We start from the raw sequence: 21,962 nt of genomic DNA, 5'->3' as shown, positions 1-21,962 counted from the left end.
TAAGATTCAAAATGGGTGAATCTTTCCTTTCATGTTAAATGGAAATACATCCAACGCAGATCCAGCCTACTCATTAGTGCGCTGTTCATGGTCTGTTGTCCAGCTTCCTGTGGACAGGCCCTCTTTCTCAAGATCAAAGAAAATAATTCAGTAAATAAGTCCCGCTGGAGTTCCGTTTAAACCAAAAAATACATTGACCTCTTATTAAGACACTAAACATGGCATCAGTGGTTCTTACAGACACAACCCGGCTTCCAAAGTAATTAAATATCCAGTACTACCACAGTCAATCATATTGAGGGTAATCAATTATAAATTGTTTATCTGGTGTCGCTTGTGGCTTGAAGGCCAATCACGCAGATGATTTTACATGTCCTGTTTCTAGTAGGATACATCAGTAAATTGGTACCTGCTTTTTCCAGCTACCTTCCAGCTGCCAGCCTGTCTTACACTCTGGGTCAACGCAAATAGGAAGTGGGGATCAGCAGTATGTGACACATCCTTACATAGCTCCATAAACCCTGTCCCATTGGGACGTGGACGTCCGTTACGACAGTGTGCCTCTCCCAACACCTTGCGCTGCGGTGATCACTTGAAGCTTCCGATTCCCCACCAATGTGATGACAGAGGGTGAGAGAGAATAACCTTTGAATTTGGTCAATGGAGAGAGTCTTGGAGGCTGGGATTTTGATCCCCACTGAACATCAAAGAGACCAGGAGAGAGATGACCTGAATCTGGCTGCTGTCAGTGTTAGACAGTGTCAGTGGTAGATAGACCACAGGAGGGGAGAAGGGTGGCATAATATCATGAGAGAAGAATGTGTGTGAGAGAGGGGTGGAGGCAGGGAGGGAGAATGGCAAGCGACAAGGAGAAGGAGAGCGTGTTAAGAGGGAGGTTGAATATTGGGGGACGAGGGAACATGAGAGCGTATGTGAGTGAGAGGGAGTGGGATAGAAAGACAGAATAGAGAGTAACAGGAATAGCTAGAGTAAGTAAGTGGAACATAAAGAGAAAGCGAGGAGAGTGAGGGAGTGAGATCAACCTACCAGCTGTAGAGAGAGCGAGCAGGACTGTTTGAATGAGCCACAGTGGCGAGGGAGAGTGTGTGTGTGTGTGCGAGGGAGAAATAGAGCTATTGAGGGGGTAGGGTAGGTGAAAGGGTGTGTGTCTGAGAGAGAGAGAGGTTGTCAGACCCCCCTCGAAGTAGAGGCTGCTGCTCAGTGCAGTTGCTCTGGGTCCCATTGATACCCATTTGTAGAGTGGGAAGAGCTGAAAATGTAATTTTGAAAGGAGAAAAAAACATGTTTTCTTTTTTTTCTCTTTCCTTATTTTTCCTTCTGGATCTTTACTCATCTCCAATCTGGTCCTCCTTGCTCTCTTTGTGGTTGTATGAAGGAGGTCACTGCGGATACAAAGTAACGGAGCGCAGTCCAAACAACACTGTAAAAGGTATTTATTCTTGCGTTTTTTTGTTTGTTACATACTGATGTATTGTTTTGAAGAATGTTTAATAGAGTAACGGTAGTAGTTAACTCAGAAGAGTAACTGAATGGAGAGAAGGTTTTGGTGATTGGGGACCGACCGAGATAAGTGAAAAAGAAAAATAAATGTATGTACTTGTAAGTCGCTCTGGATAAGAGCGTCTGCTAAATGACTAAAATGTAAAATGTAAATGTAAAAGTGACAGAAAAGGTGTCTGGAAGTCAAAGTCACAGTAATCAATAGGAAAGGGGCGACCGATTGGTGACAGAGACCCACCGTGCAAAAAGACAAAGATAAGATAACATTTCGAAGCAAGTTTGGATATACACGAGAGGCGTCGTCCCAGCAATCAAATCAAATCAGTCCCGGTAGTCTCAGCGATGCATGTTTCAAACCGAGAGGGGTGTGAGCTGGAAAGGCGCAGTGTTCTTCGGAGAAGAAAGTGAGAGAGAACAGCGCAGGTATCTGTGCTGTAGAGAGCAGAGGGGCGTGTATTACAGAGTGATGGTGAAGAGGTCTAATTCACATGTTTTATGTGGATAGAGAGTGGGATAGGTGCAAAGTGGGACAGTACAGGGATGACATGATCACAGAGGCTTCTTCAAAGCCAACACTCGTGTAATTGGGCGTATCACTTAAGAGTAGATTGGTATTACTCACGAAATAGATGATAGAACAGATTTGTCATGGATCAATTGTGCCTTCTATACCCTGTTACCATGTGATTTCCGTGAAATTATTGTACCAGTGTGTAGCCAAAACCTTGTGCAGTTGTCAGGTAATCTAGTTCAACGCCTGAAGTGTTCAATAGACGACGCTTACGGTGTCCACAACTTGAATTGAGTTGTGTTTCTGTGAATAATTGCTCGATACGCGTGATCGTCGAGCGTGAACAGGAGAACGAGTCACCACAAGGTAGAGTCGGACGAATGGGCAAGGATTGTCAGAAGTTTATTCTGAAAGGGGCTTTATCACCTGAGGACACATTGAAGCGTGATTACAGCAATATTAGGCCTGTGTTTTTTTTTAAATCGCATGCAGTACCATAGTCAGACCATGTTGCATGCGCTACCTACTTCTTACAGAGCAATAGAGAGAGGGTGGGTGGGGGGGGGGGGAGTGTGAGTGCATACACATTTCGGGAAGGCAATCTGCAAAGCTGCCCCTGTTGATTCCACGGGTGTATGAACTATTATGTACCAAAGTTATAAAATGTGTTGCATCTTGCTGGGTGAGTTCAGTAGCCTGACTACCTGTCCACATCGCTCCGGCCAAATGCCACGCCCACTAGCGTTTCTTCTCAGTGTCCGGGTTTGCTTTCTTCCCCTGACGTCTTGTAGAATGTGAACATATTCTTACCGTTCGGATTGGTCCCAGATACCAACGTGTCGGGCCGGAGCCGGCGCCAGAGCCATCATTGGCTTCGCTTAATCCAATTGGCTAGAGACAATCCCATCGCAGTCAACATTTTTTTTTGTACAACGCCCCTGATTCTGACGTCAGCACAAAGGAATTCTAGGGCGGCAGTTTCTGACTGAATGTATGGAGCGATCGATAGAGCAGGGGAGTTACATTCACGTGAGTCACCAGGCACAGAGTTCAGAGTGAGGGAATTGAAAGGTGAGGAGAACCATCGCGGAGCTCAACACCCGATTTCACACACTTCCTGTTTTGACGCTTGTCAACAAAGTTGAGTTTTATTTCTAACTCGAGTTCTTACTATGCTATAAGCTGTCTCCAGACAGCACCACCGAATGAAGTCAAGTCATATGCGAGTGGCACGGGTTATTATATGATAGAAGATGTGCTATGCATCAATGGTGTCAGACATGCTCGTGAGCTGAGCAGAAGACTTTGATCTTATAGATACGGAAAGTAATTGGCTGTGCCTGCCTCCCTCTAGACTTACAGTGAACATTATTCCCGGTACATGTTATATTGCACAACTAGCAGTCTTGCTATTGACGCGAATAGCATATTTTTCTATGGAACAACTGGACCCCCGGGGAATTAATTTACAGAACACCAAAAAAATGCCGTTTGGAGGAGAATGGTTACACCAAGATGAATGAGTTCCTTACAAACACAGAACAATTTATCAACGTGAACTTGAATGCAACAAAGACAGTGACATGACATTATCAAACCCGTAATGAGATCAAATGAACATAAATACTGTGTGCGTGTTCAAAGACAATAGGATTCATGTAAAGCATGACAATGAAAGAAAGCATTAATGTGAGCCACGTTGCTTGGAGGTTCATTGGGTGCTTTTCTACTCAACAGAACTGGGAGATTTCCCTTTGTAGCCCTACTATCGTCTCTGAATAAAGGAGAGGAATGGAGAGGTCACTGTGTAGCAGATTTAACTCTGGTGTTTGCTGCAGTATCTCTCCAGGGTTTAGTATGGAGAGTGTGGAAGACAAGAGGGAGACATGTTGAGAATGGTTTTGTGGCAGCGATTCTCCTACAAGGAATAAAGAGGGCGAATTGCAAGCTACTGCAGAATAAGATGCAGCATTTACAATACAATATAGCTTAATTCGCTCCCATGTGGAAACCATAACTGGGCTGCAGCAGATGGGACACACACACACACACACACACACACACACACACACACACACACACACACACACACACACACACACACACACACACACACACACACACACACACACACACACCCACACACACACAGTAGTTGTGTACAGAACTAGAGAAACACATTATTAGAGTGAAACACTTATGATGACTCAAGTTAAACGTCCTATATGCTCTGTTGGTTAAGTGCCATCAATTAAAGGCCTTGAGAAATACTTTTTTATATATAAAAAAAAGAAACGCTATCCTTAGATACAAATGTTTAATGAGCTTTCGATTGTTGCTTACTGTAGCGAGCAAAACAGCCTCCCAGAACGACACTCATTAGAAAGGTGGAACACAACAAAATGGCTGTCCCACCTGACTCAGCAATGCTTTCATATTACGTAGGACAGCCCCTGAAGTAAAGATGTAGACTAGAGGACAAAGCTAAGAGCTGGTCAAGTGCTACATAACCATCCTAATAAAGCACTCTAAAAAATGTATTTTCTTCAAAAACCCGACTCATACAATATCAGTTGAAAATGCTGTTATATTCCAATAACAAAGCCATCATGTAGGTTTAACGATACTAGAGTATTATACTCTAGTAATCGTGTTCCCCTTCGGTTAAAACACCACGATTCCTAGCTAATGATTCCACTGTAGTAACAGCCTTTTAAAAGCTAGTCCAACACAGAGCCAGATGGAAAGCAATCATTGGTGGCCTATACTCCATGTATCAAACAAGTGCCTCATAGTCAATAAATACAGAAGTGTCCCCCCTATTCTTTTTTTCCACAGTGGTGGCAAAGTTAGCGTGAGGTGGTGGGCTTGGCCATTGGCACAGTCTCCAACCAACATTTTTAAAGGCTCTCCTCTTGGCCGCAGATGTTTTTGAAATATATATTGTTGAGCAAATTTCCTGCAATTCTACACAATTCTACACATTTTGCCATTGGCCTGAGAGAATATTTGCAGTTTTAATGCTAATTCCCTACACATTTTGCCATGGTTTATGCTGTGTTTCTCTGCTATCTGAGCAGGACGGTAACCAGGGTTTGAGTCTTAGTGAGTTCCAGAAGGAGCTTTGAGAGTTAAACTCCTTTACATTTCTATACAATTAACAAACTTTAAAATGCTATTTGGAGAACAGCAAAAATAAGCAAAGATGACCTCAGCCGTTATCACCTTGGCTGCTGTAGGTTAATTCACCTCAGTCGTTCTACAAACACATAGCCTATTAGCCATACAATAGTAATATTATGCCCCTGAAAGTGGGGAAATATGAGAAATGATTCACACTGACATGTGGCATCAGCGACGAAACAAAACGTGTTACATTTTTAGAGCTGTATTGTTTGCATTTGGATTTTTTAAGTTCCTAACTTGTTTGTTAAGATTAGTACAGATTTTCGAATGGGACCCGACCCCAAGTTTGGCAACCGCTGTACTCACCTCTCCCTCTGCTTGCTTTCACTCTCGCTCTGCTCTGCTTCCTCCTGCATGCCAATGCAAACCTGCCTCAGCCTCGGCGCTGAGCGCCACGTCACTGTCCGTCTCAGACTCTCAGTAGCCCACTCTCTGTAGAAACAAGGTTATTATCGGAACTTAGTAGCATATTTTCTTCTCCTGCTGAGGTTTAACGTTAGCTTCTGACTTCCTCCTTCTAACTGGCTAAGTAATACTATCCAGAGCCCTTCGATGTTACTGCAAACCTTTGGGTGGTGGACCATTCTTGATACAAACCTCGGAAACTGTGGAGCATGGGAAGAAAACCTCAGCAGTATTGCAGTTCTTGACACACTCGAACCGATGCGCCTGCCACCTACTACCATACCCCGTTCCAAGGCACTTGTCTTCCCATTCACTCTCCGAACGGCACACATACACAATCCATGTCTCAATTGTCTCAAGGCGTATAAATCCTTCTTTAACCTGTCTCCTCCCCTTCATCTACACTGATTGAAGTGACATCAATAAGGGATCATAGCTTTCACCTGGATTTGCCTGGTCAGTCTATTTCATGGAAATAGTTCCAATTTTTTTTACATTAGAAAACATTACAGAGGTCCAGACCTCTGTGTCCTCATATGTAGTAATGGCCATGATCAGGCCCTGGGGCTGTGCCGCAAGAGGGCGGAGTTAGCCGCTTGAGAGAGTGGTGAATGTGATACTAAAAAGGCAAATCTGGGAGGTAAATCCGGAGGACGCCGGCGAACATAGTGAACAAACCACGGTTCATGATTCCACTCGTTCGCAAAGAGGCAGGCTTGATTAGAACTGTCAGATAACTTTGATCAACGCAGGGAGCAATATTTAGATGTTGACCCGTAATTCATTTTCTTTATGTGTACAAAGTATATATTTGTATTTTATACTGGCTTTAGATCTGGTTTAAATCATTTAAGTTTAGGGAAAGGAAAGGGGGATACCTAGTCAGTACAACTGAATTCCTTCAACTGAAATGTCTCTTCTGCGTTTAACCCAACCCCTCTGAATCAGAGAGGTGCGGGGGGCTGCCGTAATCGACATTACACTGAAAACATTTCATATAAAAAAGGTGATCATTTTTGGGGGGAGTGGCCTGCTTTCATGGAATTGTGCTACATTAGTGAGTTACAGAACAAACCTTAACAAGAGCCGACAGTCACGTCTCGTACACTTCCTCTCTCTGGCATCATCATAGTCCCCCTGTTTTAAGGTATATCTGACAACATTTATTAGGATCTTGTATGCCTCAGTTCCTCAACAATGCGTACAGAACCCTTTGTACTAACAGGCAGGGGCTACATACAGTTGAAGTCGGAAGTTTACATACACAACTATATTTGGCTAAGGTGTATACAGTTTTTCAAAATTTCTGACATTTAATCCTAGTAAAAATTCACTGTCTCAGGTCAGTTAGGATCCCCACTTTATTTTAAGAATGTGAAATGTCAGAATAATAGTAGAAATAATGATTTATTTCAGCTTTTATTTCTTTCATCACATTCCTAGTGGGTCAGAAGTTTACATACACTCAATTCGTATTTGGTAGCTTTGCCTTTAAATTGTTTAACTTGGGTCAAACGTTTCGGGTAGCCTTCCACAAGCTTCCCACAATAAGTTGGGTGAATTTTGGCCCATTCCTACTGACAGAGCGGGTGTAACTGAGTCAGGTTGGTAGGCCTCCTTGCTCGCACAAGCTTTTTCAGTTCTGCCCACACATTTTCTATAGGATTGAGGTCAGGGCTTTGTGATGGCCACTCCAATACCTTGACTTTGTTGTCCTTAAGCCATTTTGCCACAATTTTGGAAGCATGCTTGGGGTCATTATCCATTTGGAAGACCCATTTGCGACCAAGCTTTAACTTCCTGACTGATGTCTTCAGATGTTGCTTCAATATATACACATAATTTTCCTACCTCATGATGCCATCTATTTTGTGAAGTGCACCAGTCCCTCCTGCAGCAAAGCACCCCCACAACATGATGCTGCCACCTCCGTGCTTCACAGTTGGGATGGTGTTCTTCGGCTTGCAAGCTTCCCCCTTTTTCCTCCAAACATAAAGATTGTCATTATGGCCAAACAGTTCTATATTTGTTTCACCAGACCAGGCCACACAAGCTCACAGAACGGGAACGCTGAGTGATGAAGCGCGTAGCGTGTAAAAAATCAACTGTTCTCAGTTGAAACACTCACCGCCGAGTTCCAAACTGCCTCTGGAAGCAACACCAGTACAATAACTGTTTGTTGGGAGCTTCATGAAATGGGTTTCCATGGCCAAGCAGCCGCACACAACACACAAGATCACAATGCGATTCCCAGTGTCAGCTGTAGGGGTGTAAAGCTTGCCGCCATTGGACTCTGGGGTAATGGAAAGGCCTTCTCTGGAGTGATGAATCACGCTTCACCATCTGGCAGTCCGATGGACGAATCTGGGTTTGGCGGAAGCCAGGAGGACGCTACCTGCCCAAATGCATAGTGCCAGCTGTAAAGTTTGGTGGAAGAGGAATAATGGTCTGGGGCTGTTTTTCATGGTTCTGGCTATGCCCCTTAGTTCCACTGAAGGGAAATCTTAACGCTACAACATACAGTGACATTCTAGATGATTCTGTGCTTCCAACTTTGTGGCAATAGTTTGGGGAAGGCCCTTTCCTGTTTCAGCATTACAATGCCCCCATGCTCAAAGCAAGGTCCATACAGGAATGGTTTGTCGAGATCGGTGTGGAAGAACTTGACTGGCCTGTACGGAGCCCTGACCTCAACCTCATCTGCAAGTCAGGCTTGACTGACTGCGAGTCAGGCCTAATCGCTCAACATCAGTGCCCGACCTCCCTAATGCTCTTGTGGCTGAATGGAAACAAGTCCCCACAACAATGTTCCAACAGTGGAAAGCCTTCCCAGAAGAGTGGAGGCTGTTATAGCAGCAAACAGGGGACCAGCTCCTTATTAATGCCCATGATTTTGGAAGAAGATGTTCGACGAGCAGGTGTCCACATGCTTTTTGTCATGTGGTGTATTTAAGTGAGTCTGTCACTCAGATTCATGGAATACTTGGTCACGATGATCCATAATCAAAACGAACCGGATAAGGGTTATTTTCTTTCCTTTCTCTCAACCTGAGTTTTTTTTTCATGCTGCCATTGTCCGTTGCCTGCTTTTCTAGGGCTTTAGGCCTCGGATCTTTAGTGAAGAATATGCGATGACGTCTGAAGAGTAAAACGGGCCCTTGGAATATACACGCGATACTGGGTACACTGGGATGAACTGTTGTGTAGAGGAAAGGTATATTTCCACTGCCCCTCTGTGTTTCTGCTGTGGATGTGAAACAGTAGGAATACTGCAGCAGAGATCCCTTTGATGTTCAAATGCTCTTTCATGGCATTTTAATGCACTCTGTCAAAGCGTGCCAGCCATGTGTATATACTGTATATACTACCACCCCACCCAACAAATGCTTTTCATTGGAAAATAATGGATTTTTCCAAATGGAGAGCCCCAGAGATTGATTCGTTCATCTAATTTCTTGATGGAACATTTGATGACGGCATTGGTTTGTTGTAAGATCACATACAGCGTCTGCAGTCTGCACAATATTACTAGAAACATTTGTGCTATGCATTTTATATAAAAGTTGTAATTATAAATGTAACAAAGTAATCAGCTGGAAAACTCAAGAACAACATTTTGGTCGAAAAGGAGCTTTCAACAATATCACTGGGGACATTACAGCTAAAATGTGCCCTGCACAGTAGGCTACCCACCCTCCCCACCAAGTATAGCCTAGCCCAGGCAGGCGAGGCACTCAACACACATTCCACCTGACCCATTTATACCCAGTCTGGTGGGGAAAGAGAGAGCGCCGCTTTTGATCTGCACCAGACTAGTGCCAGCCAGATTAAGTGGTCTGACACCTTAGCTGCTTTCTAGCTACACTCAGAACAGAGGAGTCTGTCTGTGAGTGTGATTCCGAGCTATCTGTATTTGAAACCTTGTCAGCCTATCTCTAACCTTTTGAGGATAGCTAGATGTTTCCAGAAAAGGATGGCCCTTGGTGAAGTGGAGTTGGAGGATGGGGAGGCTTCAGAGTAGATCAAAGAGTTGGGAATTGTTTACCGAGGAGTGTAGGCTCGGGATAATTATTTTAATCAAGCACTTAATTAATGATAGGATGTCTGTTTGAGTAACAGTATGATTATCATCTAACATTCTGTTTGATTAATGAAACGCAATTGTTTTGGAGAGGCGATCGATTCATTTCCCTGTGAGATGACGGTAAGCGAATCATGGTAGAGGATGGTGAATTATACTCTTATTATGTGTTCTTATCTCATTTGAAAATGAATTAAGGCAGCAGAAATGTATTTGTGACCAATATTTAATTGTATTTACCTGCAAAACATGAAAATGGATGCATTTTAGATGGTTGACTGTCTCACATCTCGACAATAATATAATTTTTGCATCAAGTGCTTCCTTGGTTTATTAGGAACCAGAAGTCAGAAACATAGCTAGCATACAACATGGCCCTCAAGGAGTTAAAATTGACTTCCCTGAGTGTTTGCGGTCTTCCTGTATTGAGTACCGCCCTTTTAGAAATGATCTACTAAAGTTTAGCTCCTCCTCCCCATCTTCTCTGACCACTCCCCACTTCGATGGCCAATGATCCACTCGTAGGTACCTCCCATATAACTTATCAAAGCCCCCTTTCTCATTAGAAGTGTTAATTCTGTCAGTCTCTCTGATGTTGTAATAGACCCACGGCACATTCCTAAATGTCTCATGTAGAGGGGACAATCAGAGTGAAAGAGGTTGAACGATGGAGACCTAGTGAAAGAGAGGGATATGGAGGACATAACTTGGCCGCTCTACTTTCGTAGGACTCAAAAGTGGGACAATCTGTTCCTTGGATACTCTCCAATTCTAGTTTCTGGGGACCAATACACTGAAAATATATCTATACTCACTCTCTGTCCTACATAGAGAGAGAGTGAGGGAGAGGAGAGAGAGTGAGGGAGAGGAGAGAGAGAGAGCGAGCACAAGTGTGAGAGAGAGTGGAACGCGTCTTTAAGGCATAAAAAATGCTCTGCGCTGCGGGCCGTATTTATGACCATTCCCTTGAGATCGACCCAAAAAAGGAGAAAACCCTAGATCTAGACTTAGACTTAACTCAAATGTGACATGCCAGTTACTGATCGACCATCTGTCTTGAAGAGAGGAGTGTTGCTAACAGGTGTAAGATGTAATGTCTGACAGTACACATCTGCATGATATAGCATGTAGTTCTGGTGTGTTCTGGTGTTGACTTGTAAGGCAATGTTAAACTATCTTTCAATATTTGTTTTATTTATCATGTATTGTACGATTTCTTTACACAGCTACTGAGGGGGGGGTCAGATGTCAATGCCAGCCCAATGTCATGGTGACTTTGTTGCAAGTGATGAGATCTAGATCCTATCTTCCAACGCAAAGAGGAAAAGAAAGATGGAAGAAAAAGATATCATTAAACCTTTCTCGAAATCTATCCATCCATCCATCATTGCTTCCTGGGCACTGAAAGAGGGCAATTTATCTCTGTCCTCGTTATCATGATTAATCCTCCTCTGATCCTCCTCTTATTTTCAACTCCTTCTCTCTCCTCTTGGCTTCTACACACAGTGAACCCATATGTTCTGTTCCCCATATCACTGTCAAATACCCTGTTTGGGCCCCATGCCCTTTCTCTAATTTTTCTGGTGCTGATCTGAGTTCAGACCTGTAGGCCCTAATTTTCAGATCATTCAGCTTTTCCTCTCCCCAACTTCAGTGTCTGTCTTTCAAAAACACAGTCTTCAGATGGTGCTAAGCTCTCACTGTTTTCAATCCATTTGGGGCCCTCCACGTACTATTAGTCATGCAGAGCAAGCCAACAAGTGTGATGTTGTCAGTTTTTTTTTAATCAGAAGGGAGCTTTATCCTTGTATTGGGAGGTTCATGAGGCTTCAGTACCTACTGTGGTGTAAATGTGGCTCAAACTTGTGATGTAGGCCTATTTTCCGTACCAACTCTTACACTCCTTGGTTGCCAACCAGTGCTTTCTCTCACCCCCTCCTCATCCAATCACTCTTATATCCTACTTTTCCTCCCAGGGCTCTTCAACTCTCTTTCGACACCTTTCCAATCCCCCCAATTGTTCTCTCTCTCTTTCTCCCTTTATCTGATTACTCTGCTTTATGCTAAATACATCTCACTCTTTCTCTTTCTCTCTCATGTATCCCCCCTGTGCTTTCTCTCCCCAATTAGCTCGTTCTTTGACGCTCCATTGGCCTGTCTACCCTCTGCCTGTCCTTCTTCTCTTATCTCTTCCAGTGCAGACTCCCATGTTCTTAAATATTTAATGAGACAATGTACATAAATCAGCCTCTCTCCATCCACCCTGGTTAATTGTATGATGGTTTTAACCTCCTAAAGCCTTGTAAGCGTTAGGCTAACATGCTGCGGTTTAGCGAGGTGCGAATTATAGAAGCCATCGCCGTTAATACGAGGCTCGGTTCGGGAATGGCGGATCTAATGCCGCCAACAACAACTAGAGTTTATGATGAACGGTAGCTTGATATTGCATGAGAGTTAGTTTGGGTTGGCTTCTTTTGGTTCATTTCATAGGTAGTTTCCTGCATTTCTAAGCTACTGGTACGGGTTATTTGCCTGGAGTGTACACTTTTATTCAACATTTTTGAATAGTTGATAAATTACACAAAAATATAAACGCAACCTGTGTTAAACCCATGTTTCATGAGCTGAAATAAAAGATCCTAGAAATTTTCCATACACACAAAAAGCTTATTTCTCTCAAATTGTGTGCACAAATTTGTTTACTGTCCATCCCTGTTAGGGAGCATTTGTCGTTTGCCAAGATAATCCATCCATATTAAAAAGCATGATCATTACACAGGTGCACCTTGTGATGGGGACAATAAAAGGCCACTCAAAAATGTGCAGTTTTGGCACACAACATAATGCCACAGATGTGTCAAGTTTTGAGGGAGCGGGCAATTGGCATGCTGACTGCAGGAATGTCCACCAGAGCTGTAGCCAGATAATTGAATGTTCATTTCTCTACCATAAGCCGCTACTTCGTTATAGAAAATTTGGCAATACGTCCAACCGGCCTGACATCCGCAGACCACATGTAACCACGCCAGCGAAGGACCTCCACATCCGGCTGCTTCATCTGCGGGATCGTTGAAGACCAGCCACCTGGACAACTGATGAAACTGAAGAGTATTTCTGTCTGTCATTAAGCTATTTTGTGGGGAAAACTCATTCTGATTGGCTGGGCCTGGCTCCCCACTGGGTGTGGCTGTGACCCTGCCCAGTCATGTGAAATCCATAGATTAGGGCCTAATTTATTTATTTCAAATGACTGATTTCCTTATATGAACTCAGTTATACCGTTGAAGTTGTTGCATGTTGCGTTTATATTTTTGATCAGTATACATACAGTGGGTATAGAAAGTCACCACCCCTGTACCGGCATTCCTCCTCCTCTTCATACGAAGAGGAGGAGTAGTGATTCGACCAAATTGCAGCGGGTGGTGAATACATAATGATTTATTACAGCAAACGACGAAACACGAAAACAAACACTTGAAAGGATTACAAAATAACAAAAACGAATGTAGACTGACCTAAACCAATAGAACTTACATATAACACGAAGCACGTAGGAACAGGTACAGACTATCACAAACGAACGAACAAACGCTACAGTCCCGTGTGGTGCGTAGACACAGACACGGACGACAATCACCCACAAACAAACAGTGAGAACAACCTACCTTAATATGACTCTCAATCAGAGGAAACGTCAAACACCTGCCTCTAATTGAGAGCCATACCAGGCAACCCAAAACCAATATAGAAACAGAAAACATAGACTGCCCACCCAAAACTCACGCCCTGACCAATAAACACATACCAAACAACAGAAAACAGGTCAGGAACGTGACAACCCCCTTTCAAAATGTTCACATTTTGTTGCTTTACAGCCTGAAATGAAAACACATCAAATAATTTTTTTTCCAGCTTTATTTACACATAGTAACCCACAATATCCAAATATATATATGTCTTTTTTTTTTACTCTGAAAATGAATTACAATTAAAACAGTAAAATAACCTATTTGGATAAGTGAACACCCCCCAGAGTTAATTCTTGGTGGTACCACTTTTGCTTGAATTACAGCCACGAGTCTCTTTGAAAACGCGTCTACTAACTTTGCACACCTAGACTGTGCAATATTTGCCCATTCTTCCTTGCAGAATTGTTCAAGCTGAGTCAAATTGCTTGGTGACCGCTCATGGACTGCACTCTTCAAGTCATTCAACAGATTCTCTATGGGATTTAGTTCAAATCAAATCAAATTTTATTCGAGGCTCTGACTAGGCCACTCAAGGACATTCACCTTCTCGTCCTTCAGCCTCTGTACGGTTGCTTTGGCGGTGGGCTTTTGGGTCATTGTCAAGTTGAAACGTGAACCATCTTCACATTTTCAACTTCCTGGCAGAGAGTTGCAGGTTCTCTTCAAGAATCTGTCAGTATTTTGCACTGTCCATTTTCCCTTCTATCCTGACAAGTGCTCCAGTCCCTGCTGAAGAGAAACACCCCCACAACAGGATGCTGCCACCGCCGTGCTTTACTGTAGGCTTGGTGTTCTTTGGGTGGAAAGATGTATTGGATTGTCGCTAGACGTGGTTTTGTGTTCAGGCCAAAAAGTTCAATTTTGACCACAGCACCTTTTGCCACTCGGCCTCGGAATCTACAATGTGCTTTTTGGCAAAGGTCAAACAAGACTTGATGTGGCTTTTTTTGAGGAATGTTTTTTTCTTGCCACCCTCCCATAGAGGTCAGATTTGTGGAGCGCTTGTGATATTGTGGTCACATGCACACATTGACCAGTCTTCGCCTAAAGGCTTGAAGCTCCTTCAAAGTCACTTGGCTTCTTGGTAGCCTCTGATCAGTCTCCTCCTTGCCCGGTCATCCAGTTTGGAGGGACGGCCTGATATATGTAGGGTCTGGGTGGTGCGATACGCCTTCCACTAATTAATAATGGTCTTAACTGTGCTCCATTGGATAGACAAAGGCTTTGAAATCTTTTTATAGCCATCCCCTGACTTTTGCCTTTCCACAATTTTATCTCGTACTGTAGATCTTTTGAAAGTACCTTTCCGCCCGTAGTGGATTCTTTGCTTTGAATTGCACTACCAAGCAGAAGACTCCTCTATGAACAACTGCTTTCATTCTGAACTAATCAAAGTCACGACAATGGATCACAGATGGAAGCCAATTAGCTTGTTGTGTAATCTGGAAGGTGGTTGGTTATACCTCAGCAAGTTTGCAATTGCAATTCTAAGGGGCGTTGTTCACTTATCCAAATAGGGTATTTTACAGTTATAATTTTAATACATTTTCAGATTTTTTTCCCATTTTTCCCCCACTTGGATATTGTGGGTTACTGTGTGTAAATAAAGCCAGAAAAGGTGAATATTTTGAAAGGGGGTGGTGACCCACTGTATTTGATAGATTCTTTATTTGATTTAGTGCACGTACTATGGCCCTTGCAATGTTTTTCATTGAGCCCCCCTCTCTGATGTACACTGAACAAAAATATAAACGCAACAATTTCAATGATTTTACTGAGTTACATTTGATGTAAGGAAATCAGTCAATTGAAATAAATTCATTAGTCCTTAATCTATGGATTTCACATGACTGGGAATACAGATAAGCATACGTAGGTCACAGATACCTTAAGAAAACCAGTCAGTATCTGGTGTGACCATTTGCCTCATGCAGCGCAATAGAGTTGATCAGGCTGTTGATTCTGGCCTGTGGAATGTTGTACCACTCCTCTTCAATGGCTGTGTGAAATTGCTGGATATTGGCGGGAACCGGAAAACACACTGTTGTACATGTCGATCCAGAGCATCCCAAACATGCTCAATGGGTGACATGTCTGGTAAGTATACAGGCCATAGAAGAACTGGGACATTTTCATCTTTCAGGGATTGTGTACAGATCTTTGCAACATGGGGCCGTGCATTATCATGCTGAATCACGAGGTGATGGCGGCGGATGAATGGCACAATAATGGGCCTCAGGTTCTCATCACGGAATCTCTGTGCATTAAATTTGCCATCGATAAAACCCAATTGTTTTTGTTGTCCATAGCTTATGCCTGCCCACCACCACCATGGGGAACTCTGTTCACAATGTTGACTCGCCCACACTACACCATACATGCTGTCTGCCATCTGCCAGCTGAAACCAGGATTAATCCGTGAAGAGCACACTTCTCCAGCGTGCCAGTGTCCATCAAAAGTGAGCATTTGCCCCTTGAAGTCGGTTACGATGCCGAACTGCAGTCAGGGCAAGACCCTGGTGAGGACGACGAGCACCCAGATGAGCTTCTCTGAGATGGTTTCTGACAGTTTGTGCAGAAATTATTTGGTTGTGCAAACCCACAGTTTCATCAGCTGTCTGGGTGGCTGGTCTCAGACGATCCCGCAGGTAGAGAAGCCGGATGTGGAGGTCCTGGGCTTGCGAGGTTACACGTGGTCTGTGGTTGTGACTGCCAAATTCTCTAAAACAACATTGGAGGCGGCTTATGGTATAGAAATCAACATTACATTTTCTGGCTACAGCTCTGGTGGACATTCCTGCAGTCAGCATGCCAAATATATGCTCCCTCAAAACTTGACACATCTGTTGCATTGTGTTGTGTGAAAAAACTGCACATTTTAGAGTGGCCTTTTATTGTCCCTACGCAAGGTGCACCTGTGCAAGGATCATGCTGTTTAATCAGCTTCTTGAAAAGCCACACCTGTCAGGTGGATGGATTACCTTGGCAAAGGAGAAATGCTTAATAACAGGGATGTAAACAAATTTGTGCACAAAGTTTGAGAGAAATAAGCTTTTTGTGATTATCAAAAATTTCTGGGATCTTTTATTTCAGCTCGTGAAACATGGGGACCAATACCTTACATGTTGCGTTTATATTTTTGTTCAGTGCATTCGGAAAGATGACTTTTTCCAAAAAAATTTACTTTACAGCCTTATTCTAAAATTGATTGAATTATTTATTTTCCTCATCAATCAACACACAATACCCCATAACAACAAAGCAAAAACAGGCTTTTAGAAATGTTTGCAAATTTTTATTAAAAAATTACAAAGATAAATACTTTTTTACATAAGTATTCAAACCCTTTGCTATGAGATTCGAAATGTTTAACTCTGGTGCATCTTGTTTCCATTGATCATCCTTGAGATGTTTCTACAACTTGATTCCACCTGAGTCCACCTGTGGAAAATTCGACATGATTTGGAAACGCACACAACAGTCTATATAAGGTCCCACAGTTGACAGTGCATGTCAGAGCAAAAACCAAGCTACGAGGTCAAAGGAAATGTCCGTAGAGCTCTGAGACAGGGTTGTGTCGAGTTACAGATCTGGGGAAGAGTATCAAAACATTTCTGCAGCACTGAAGGTCCCCAAGAACACAGTGGCCTCCATCATTCTTAAATGAAAGAAGTTTGGAACCACCCATACACTTCCTAGAGCTGGCCGCCATGCCAACCAGAGCAATCGGGGTGGAAGGGCCTTGGTCAGGGAGGTGACCAAGAACCCGATGGTCACTTTGACAGATCTCCAAAGTTCCTCTGTGGAGATGGGACAAACTTCCAGAAGGACAACCATCTCTGCAGTACTCCACCAATCAGGCCTTTATGGTAGAGTGGCCAGATGGAAGCCACTCTTCAGTAAAAAGCACATTATAGCCTGCTGGGACTTTGCCAAAAGGGCACCTAAATGACTCTCAGACCATGATGAAACGAAGATTGAACTCTTTGTCCTGAATGCCAAGCGTCATGTCTGGAGGAAAACTGGCACCATCCCTACGGTGAAGCATGGCGGTGGCAGCATCATGCTGTGGGGATGTTTTTCATTGGCAGGGACTGGGAGACTAGTCAGGATCGAGGGAAAGATGTACGTAGCAAAGTACATAGGGGTCCTTGATGAAAACCTGCTCCAGAGCGCTCAGGACCTCAGACTGGAGCAAAGGTTCACCTTCTAACAGGACAAATGACCCTAAGCACAAAGCCAAGAGAACACAGGAGGAGCTTTGGGACAAGTCTCTGAATGTCCTTGAGTGGCCCAGACAGAGCCAGAACACGATTCAACATCTCTGGAAAGACCTGAAAATAGCTGTGAGCGACGCTCCCCATCCAACCTGACAGAGATTGAGAGGATCTGCAGAGAAGAATGGGAGAAACTCCGATATACAGGTGTACCAAGCTTGTAGCGGCATACCCAAGAAGACTGAAGGCTGTAATCGCTGCCAAAAGTGCTTCAACAAAGTACTGAGTAAGGGTCTGGATACTTAGGTATATGTGATATTATGTGATTATTTTAAATAATAAATGTGCAAAAAAATTTCATCCTGTCTTTGCTTTGTCATTATGGGGTATTGTGTGAAGATTTTTTTATGTATCCATTTTAGAGTAAGGCTGTAACGTAACAAAATGTGGAAAAAGTCAAGGGGTCTTACCACCTCCCGAATGCACAGTATGTGTGCTTCCTGAAGTGGTTTGTGACACATTTCCTTCTTACCCCACCATTCTCCAGCCGGCCGCTCATCTCCATGGCATGCCAGCCTCACTTCCTCTGACTTCCTCTGTTGCTCACGGTGAAGTGGCCATCCTTGTCACTTACTGGCTCCTTGGGAATCACTTTCCCCCACATGCTCAATCCTATTTTTCACTTGCTTAACTTTACACCACAACTGTTCAATGGGCGTGCTTCCTTGTTTGGGCTCTGAGACATGAGCAGACCTTATTGATTTGTATGCGTCAAACATACTTCCAGCAACTGTCATTCAATGGTGCTGACACACAAACCCTGGACCCTATTTACCCTATTCATCCATTACACTTGCCATTTTCCCTATGTGAGTGATGTGTCTGCACTTTTGTCATGTCTGTAATTCTTTCAAAATCCTGTGTCTTTCCAGAAGCAGGCCGTCTATCCTTGTTGTGCCTGCTACTAGAGTCTAAAACGAATACTAACCCTGTGGTCTCGTGATGTTTTATTGAGCTCCGTCTGTCGGTCTGAATCTACAAATTCACATCTATGTAGGTTTCACCGCCTTCATTTTCATAATTTTTTATTTTATACATTTTTACAAAAGTGAAGCCGCTCCAAAAAACACAAACCAATTCCAACCATGAAACTGCCAATGGGGCAGTGGGGAATCCTAACGTCATCCACCATCATTCAGACAGTTTTTGGACATGATCTAACTCTGCATGACGTCAGGCCCCTTTAGCCAGACTATGCCACGTAGAGAAACCAGAACAAAGCATATGGAGGAAACCAGAACAAAACCAGAACAAAGCATTTCTCACTCAAATGCTCATGAAAGGGAAGCCATATTAAATTGTGCAAGTCTTGCTGTTATCATTGTGTTTTACCAGAGAAAACAGTGCTACTTTAACAATGGTGCTCAATGCTCTTGACCATTTGAGGTAGTAAACGGTATGTCCTCTCGGAACTTGCAAATATTCATAGAGTTTACATATAGGCCGTCTTTCATCAGCCCTATTCCATATATTTCCGGGCAGCAAATGGAAGATGTGTACCAGCACTCATAGGCTATGTGAGAAACCAATGTCACCAATAAGTTATTACTTCTATTGCATATGGCTACACTACTGTTCATATGGCAATGCTACTGTTATTATGGCTATGCTACTGTTATTATGGCTATGCTACTGTTCATATCGCTACGCTACGTTCATGCCAAATGCTAAATATTTTTAATAGTTTTGACTTATCTTCTCACAGTTTGAGAAATGTGTTGATTTCAGTGTTATCAGTCAATGTGTTAATTAGCTATTTAGCTATTTACCCCTTTCTCTCCCTCTCTCCTCCACAGCATGTTTTAGTTAACCCCTTTCTCTCCCTCTTTCCTCCACAGCATGTTTTAGTTAACCCCTTTCTCTCCCTCTCTCCTCCACAGCATGTTTCTGGGGGTGAAAACGATGTCGCACGGGACAACCATGTCACGTTGCAACCATAGCAATGTCACCCGGCCCTCTCTGCAGTGACCCTGCACCGCAAAGGATGCTGGGAAATAACAAACACTATTACCCTGGGGAGGACGACAAGGATGGGGAGGATGAGGAAGAGGAAGAGGAGCAGGGACAAGATAACAAAAAGGGGGATGGTGGAGAGAAGGAGAACGGAGGGGTGGAAGGGCTCGAGGAGATTGAGATGAAGGGAGGCAGACAATCACGCGAAGGTAAAGGGGAGGGAGGTAAACCCTCAGCCATTGTGGTTGGAAGGCAGAGAGGGGACCGGACACTGAGGCCAGACAATCCAGGAAATAGAGGCATCCCTTATACGTCCAATCAGGCCCCTCATAAGCAGCAGCACCAGCAGCAGTATCACCCGGCCCCATCCACCCAGACCCAGAAAAGACGTGCTCACATGGAGCGCAGTATGACCACAGTGGCGCCCATAGAGGACACTCGACTAACCATGATGGTGTTTCGCATTGGAATCCCTGACATCAAACAGACAGTAGGTGCATGTTCACGGTACTGCTAAGTACAAGTATGTCAAGCTGCTTTTATATACTTCTTACGTTACTATCATAACATACATTCAGTGTAACAGCCAAGCCCAGGCCAGAGATAAACCCTGAGGGGAACCCGACTCAATTCAGAACAACCATCTCTGTCACATACAGTGGCTTCAGAAGGTATTCATACCTCTTGACTTCCACATTTTGTTGTGTTATAACCGGAATTCAAAATGGATTAAATATGTTTTTTTTCTCACCCATCTACACACACAAAAAAAACATAATTCCAAAGTGAATAATGTATTGATAATGAAATACATACATTTCTAATTTGAGTTAATACTTTGTAGAAGCACCTTTGGCGGCAATTACAGCTGTGCACACCTGGATTGTACAATATTGGCTCGATATTCTTTAAAACATTCTTCAAGCTCTGTCAAGTTGACGGTTGATCATTGCTAGACAGATGTTTTCAAGCCTTGCCATAGATTTTCAAGCCGATTTAAGTCAAAACTGTAACCAGGCCACTCAGGAACATTCAATGTCCTCTTGGTTAGCAACTCCAGTGTAGATTTGCCCTTGTGATTTAGGTTATTGTCTTGCTGAAAGGTAAATTAATCTCCCAAGCTGTGTTCGAATATTCATACTAACCGCACTAACTGTACTATTGTGATGTAAATTGAGGATGTCGTATATTTATTGGTCACAGTATGGATATAGTTAGTATGCCAAAAGTTACTGGATGTCGCACAACATTTTCCAAAATACAAAGTATACAAGCAGTGGACACTATTTACGCGCTTTAAGGGCACATAATGCAATTCTTCAGAAAATGGGCATGGCTTCACAACATTATCAAATTTGAATAAAATGGTGGAAAATATGCAGCTGAAGTCTGACGAGAGCGGATACAACACATTCATTGCTTCAACTAATTGTGACAAATGTTAAGAAAATGTTGAGCAATGTAATAAAGTAATGACTTTCAAATAAGTTACATTACATGTTATGTTGGATGACAATTTGTTAGCTACGCTATCCTTACAAACTGCCTAGCATATTATTACAGCAGTATGTACCAATATGTTAGCTAGCTAGCTAACATTAGTTGGCTACTGATACTTGCCACTCGAACTTGCCAGTATATTAACTATATACTATCTAACTAACTACCCAACGTTTATTGACTTATTAGTGATTATTTGTGCGTTCTCAATGGACATTGTTAATTCTGTCTATCTACTCCGATTTCAGAGCACTCTCATCTAAGTGTCAGAGCGCAGAATAACTTACGAACGCTCAACACCCGTTGAATATGGCCTGAGTCAGTAAACGTCAGCAAAAAAACGTTATTAAGTTGTTGCCAGCTGTTAAGGCTGTCGCTCTCCTCATCCTCGGATGAGGTGAGGAGAGAAGGATCTTCAGACCAAAATGCGGAGTCAGGGAAATAAGCCATCTTTATTACAAATACGACGGCCACTAAACAAAACAAAACACTTTCAAAACTTACACAAAATAACAAAACGTAACGAACGGAACCTGAACATAAACTTACATCGACAAACGTAAACTCACGAACAGGAACGTTACATCGAAACGTACGAACAGCCAAACAGCCCCGATAGTGAAGAACATCGAACACAACGAAGACATCACAGGAGACAATCACCCACAAACAAACAGTGAGAATGCCCTACCTAAATATGACTCTTGATTAGAGGAAAAACGCAAACCACCTGCCTCTAATCAAGAGCCATACCAGGCAAACCAAAAACAACATAGAAA

At 43.1% G+C, this 21,962-nt stretch overlaps 1 protein-coding gene across 2 annotated transcripts in view; it reads left to right on the top strand.

The window, feature by feature from the left end:
* Positions 1-685: 685 nt before the first annotated feature.
* The window catches only part of LOC129860353 (SH3 and multiple ankyrin repeat domains protein 1-like), a 60,604-nt gene continuing 39,327 nt past the window's right edge, over positions 686-21,962 (top strand). For both annotated transcript variants that reach the window (XM_055930679.1, XM_055930678.1), the window contains exons 1-2: positions 686-1,450; positions 19,611-20,173. In XM_055930679.1, the coding sequence (XP_055786654.1) occupies positions 19,673-20,173 (501 nt within the window). In that variant the 5' untranslated portion in view covers positions 686-1,450; positions 19,611-19,672. The remainder of the gene's footprint in view (positions 1,451-19,610; positions 20,174-21,962) is intronic.

The sequence above is a fragment of the Salvelinus fontinalis genome, chromosome 8, assembly GCF_029448725.1.
Source record: "Salvelinus fontinalis isolate EN_2023a chromosome 8, ASM2944872v1, whole genome shotgun sequence".
NCBI lineage: Eukaryota > Metazoa > Chordata > Actinopteri > Salmoniformes > Salmonidae > Salvelinus > Salvelinus fontinalis.
The sequence above is the reverse complement of the archived record's forward strand: the minus strand, read 5'-3'. Positions and strand labels throughout refer to the sequence as shown.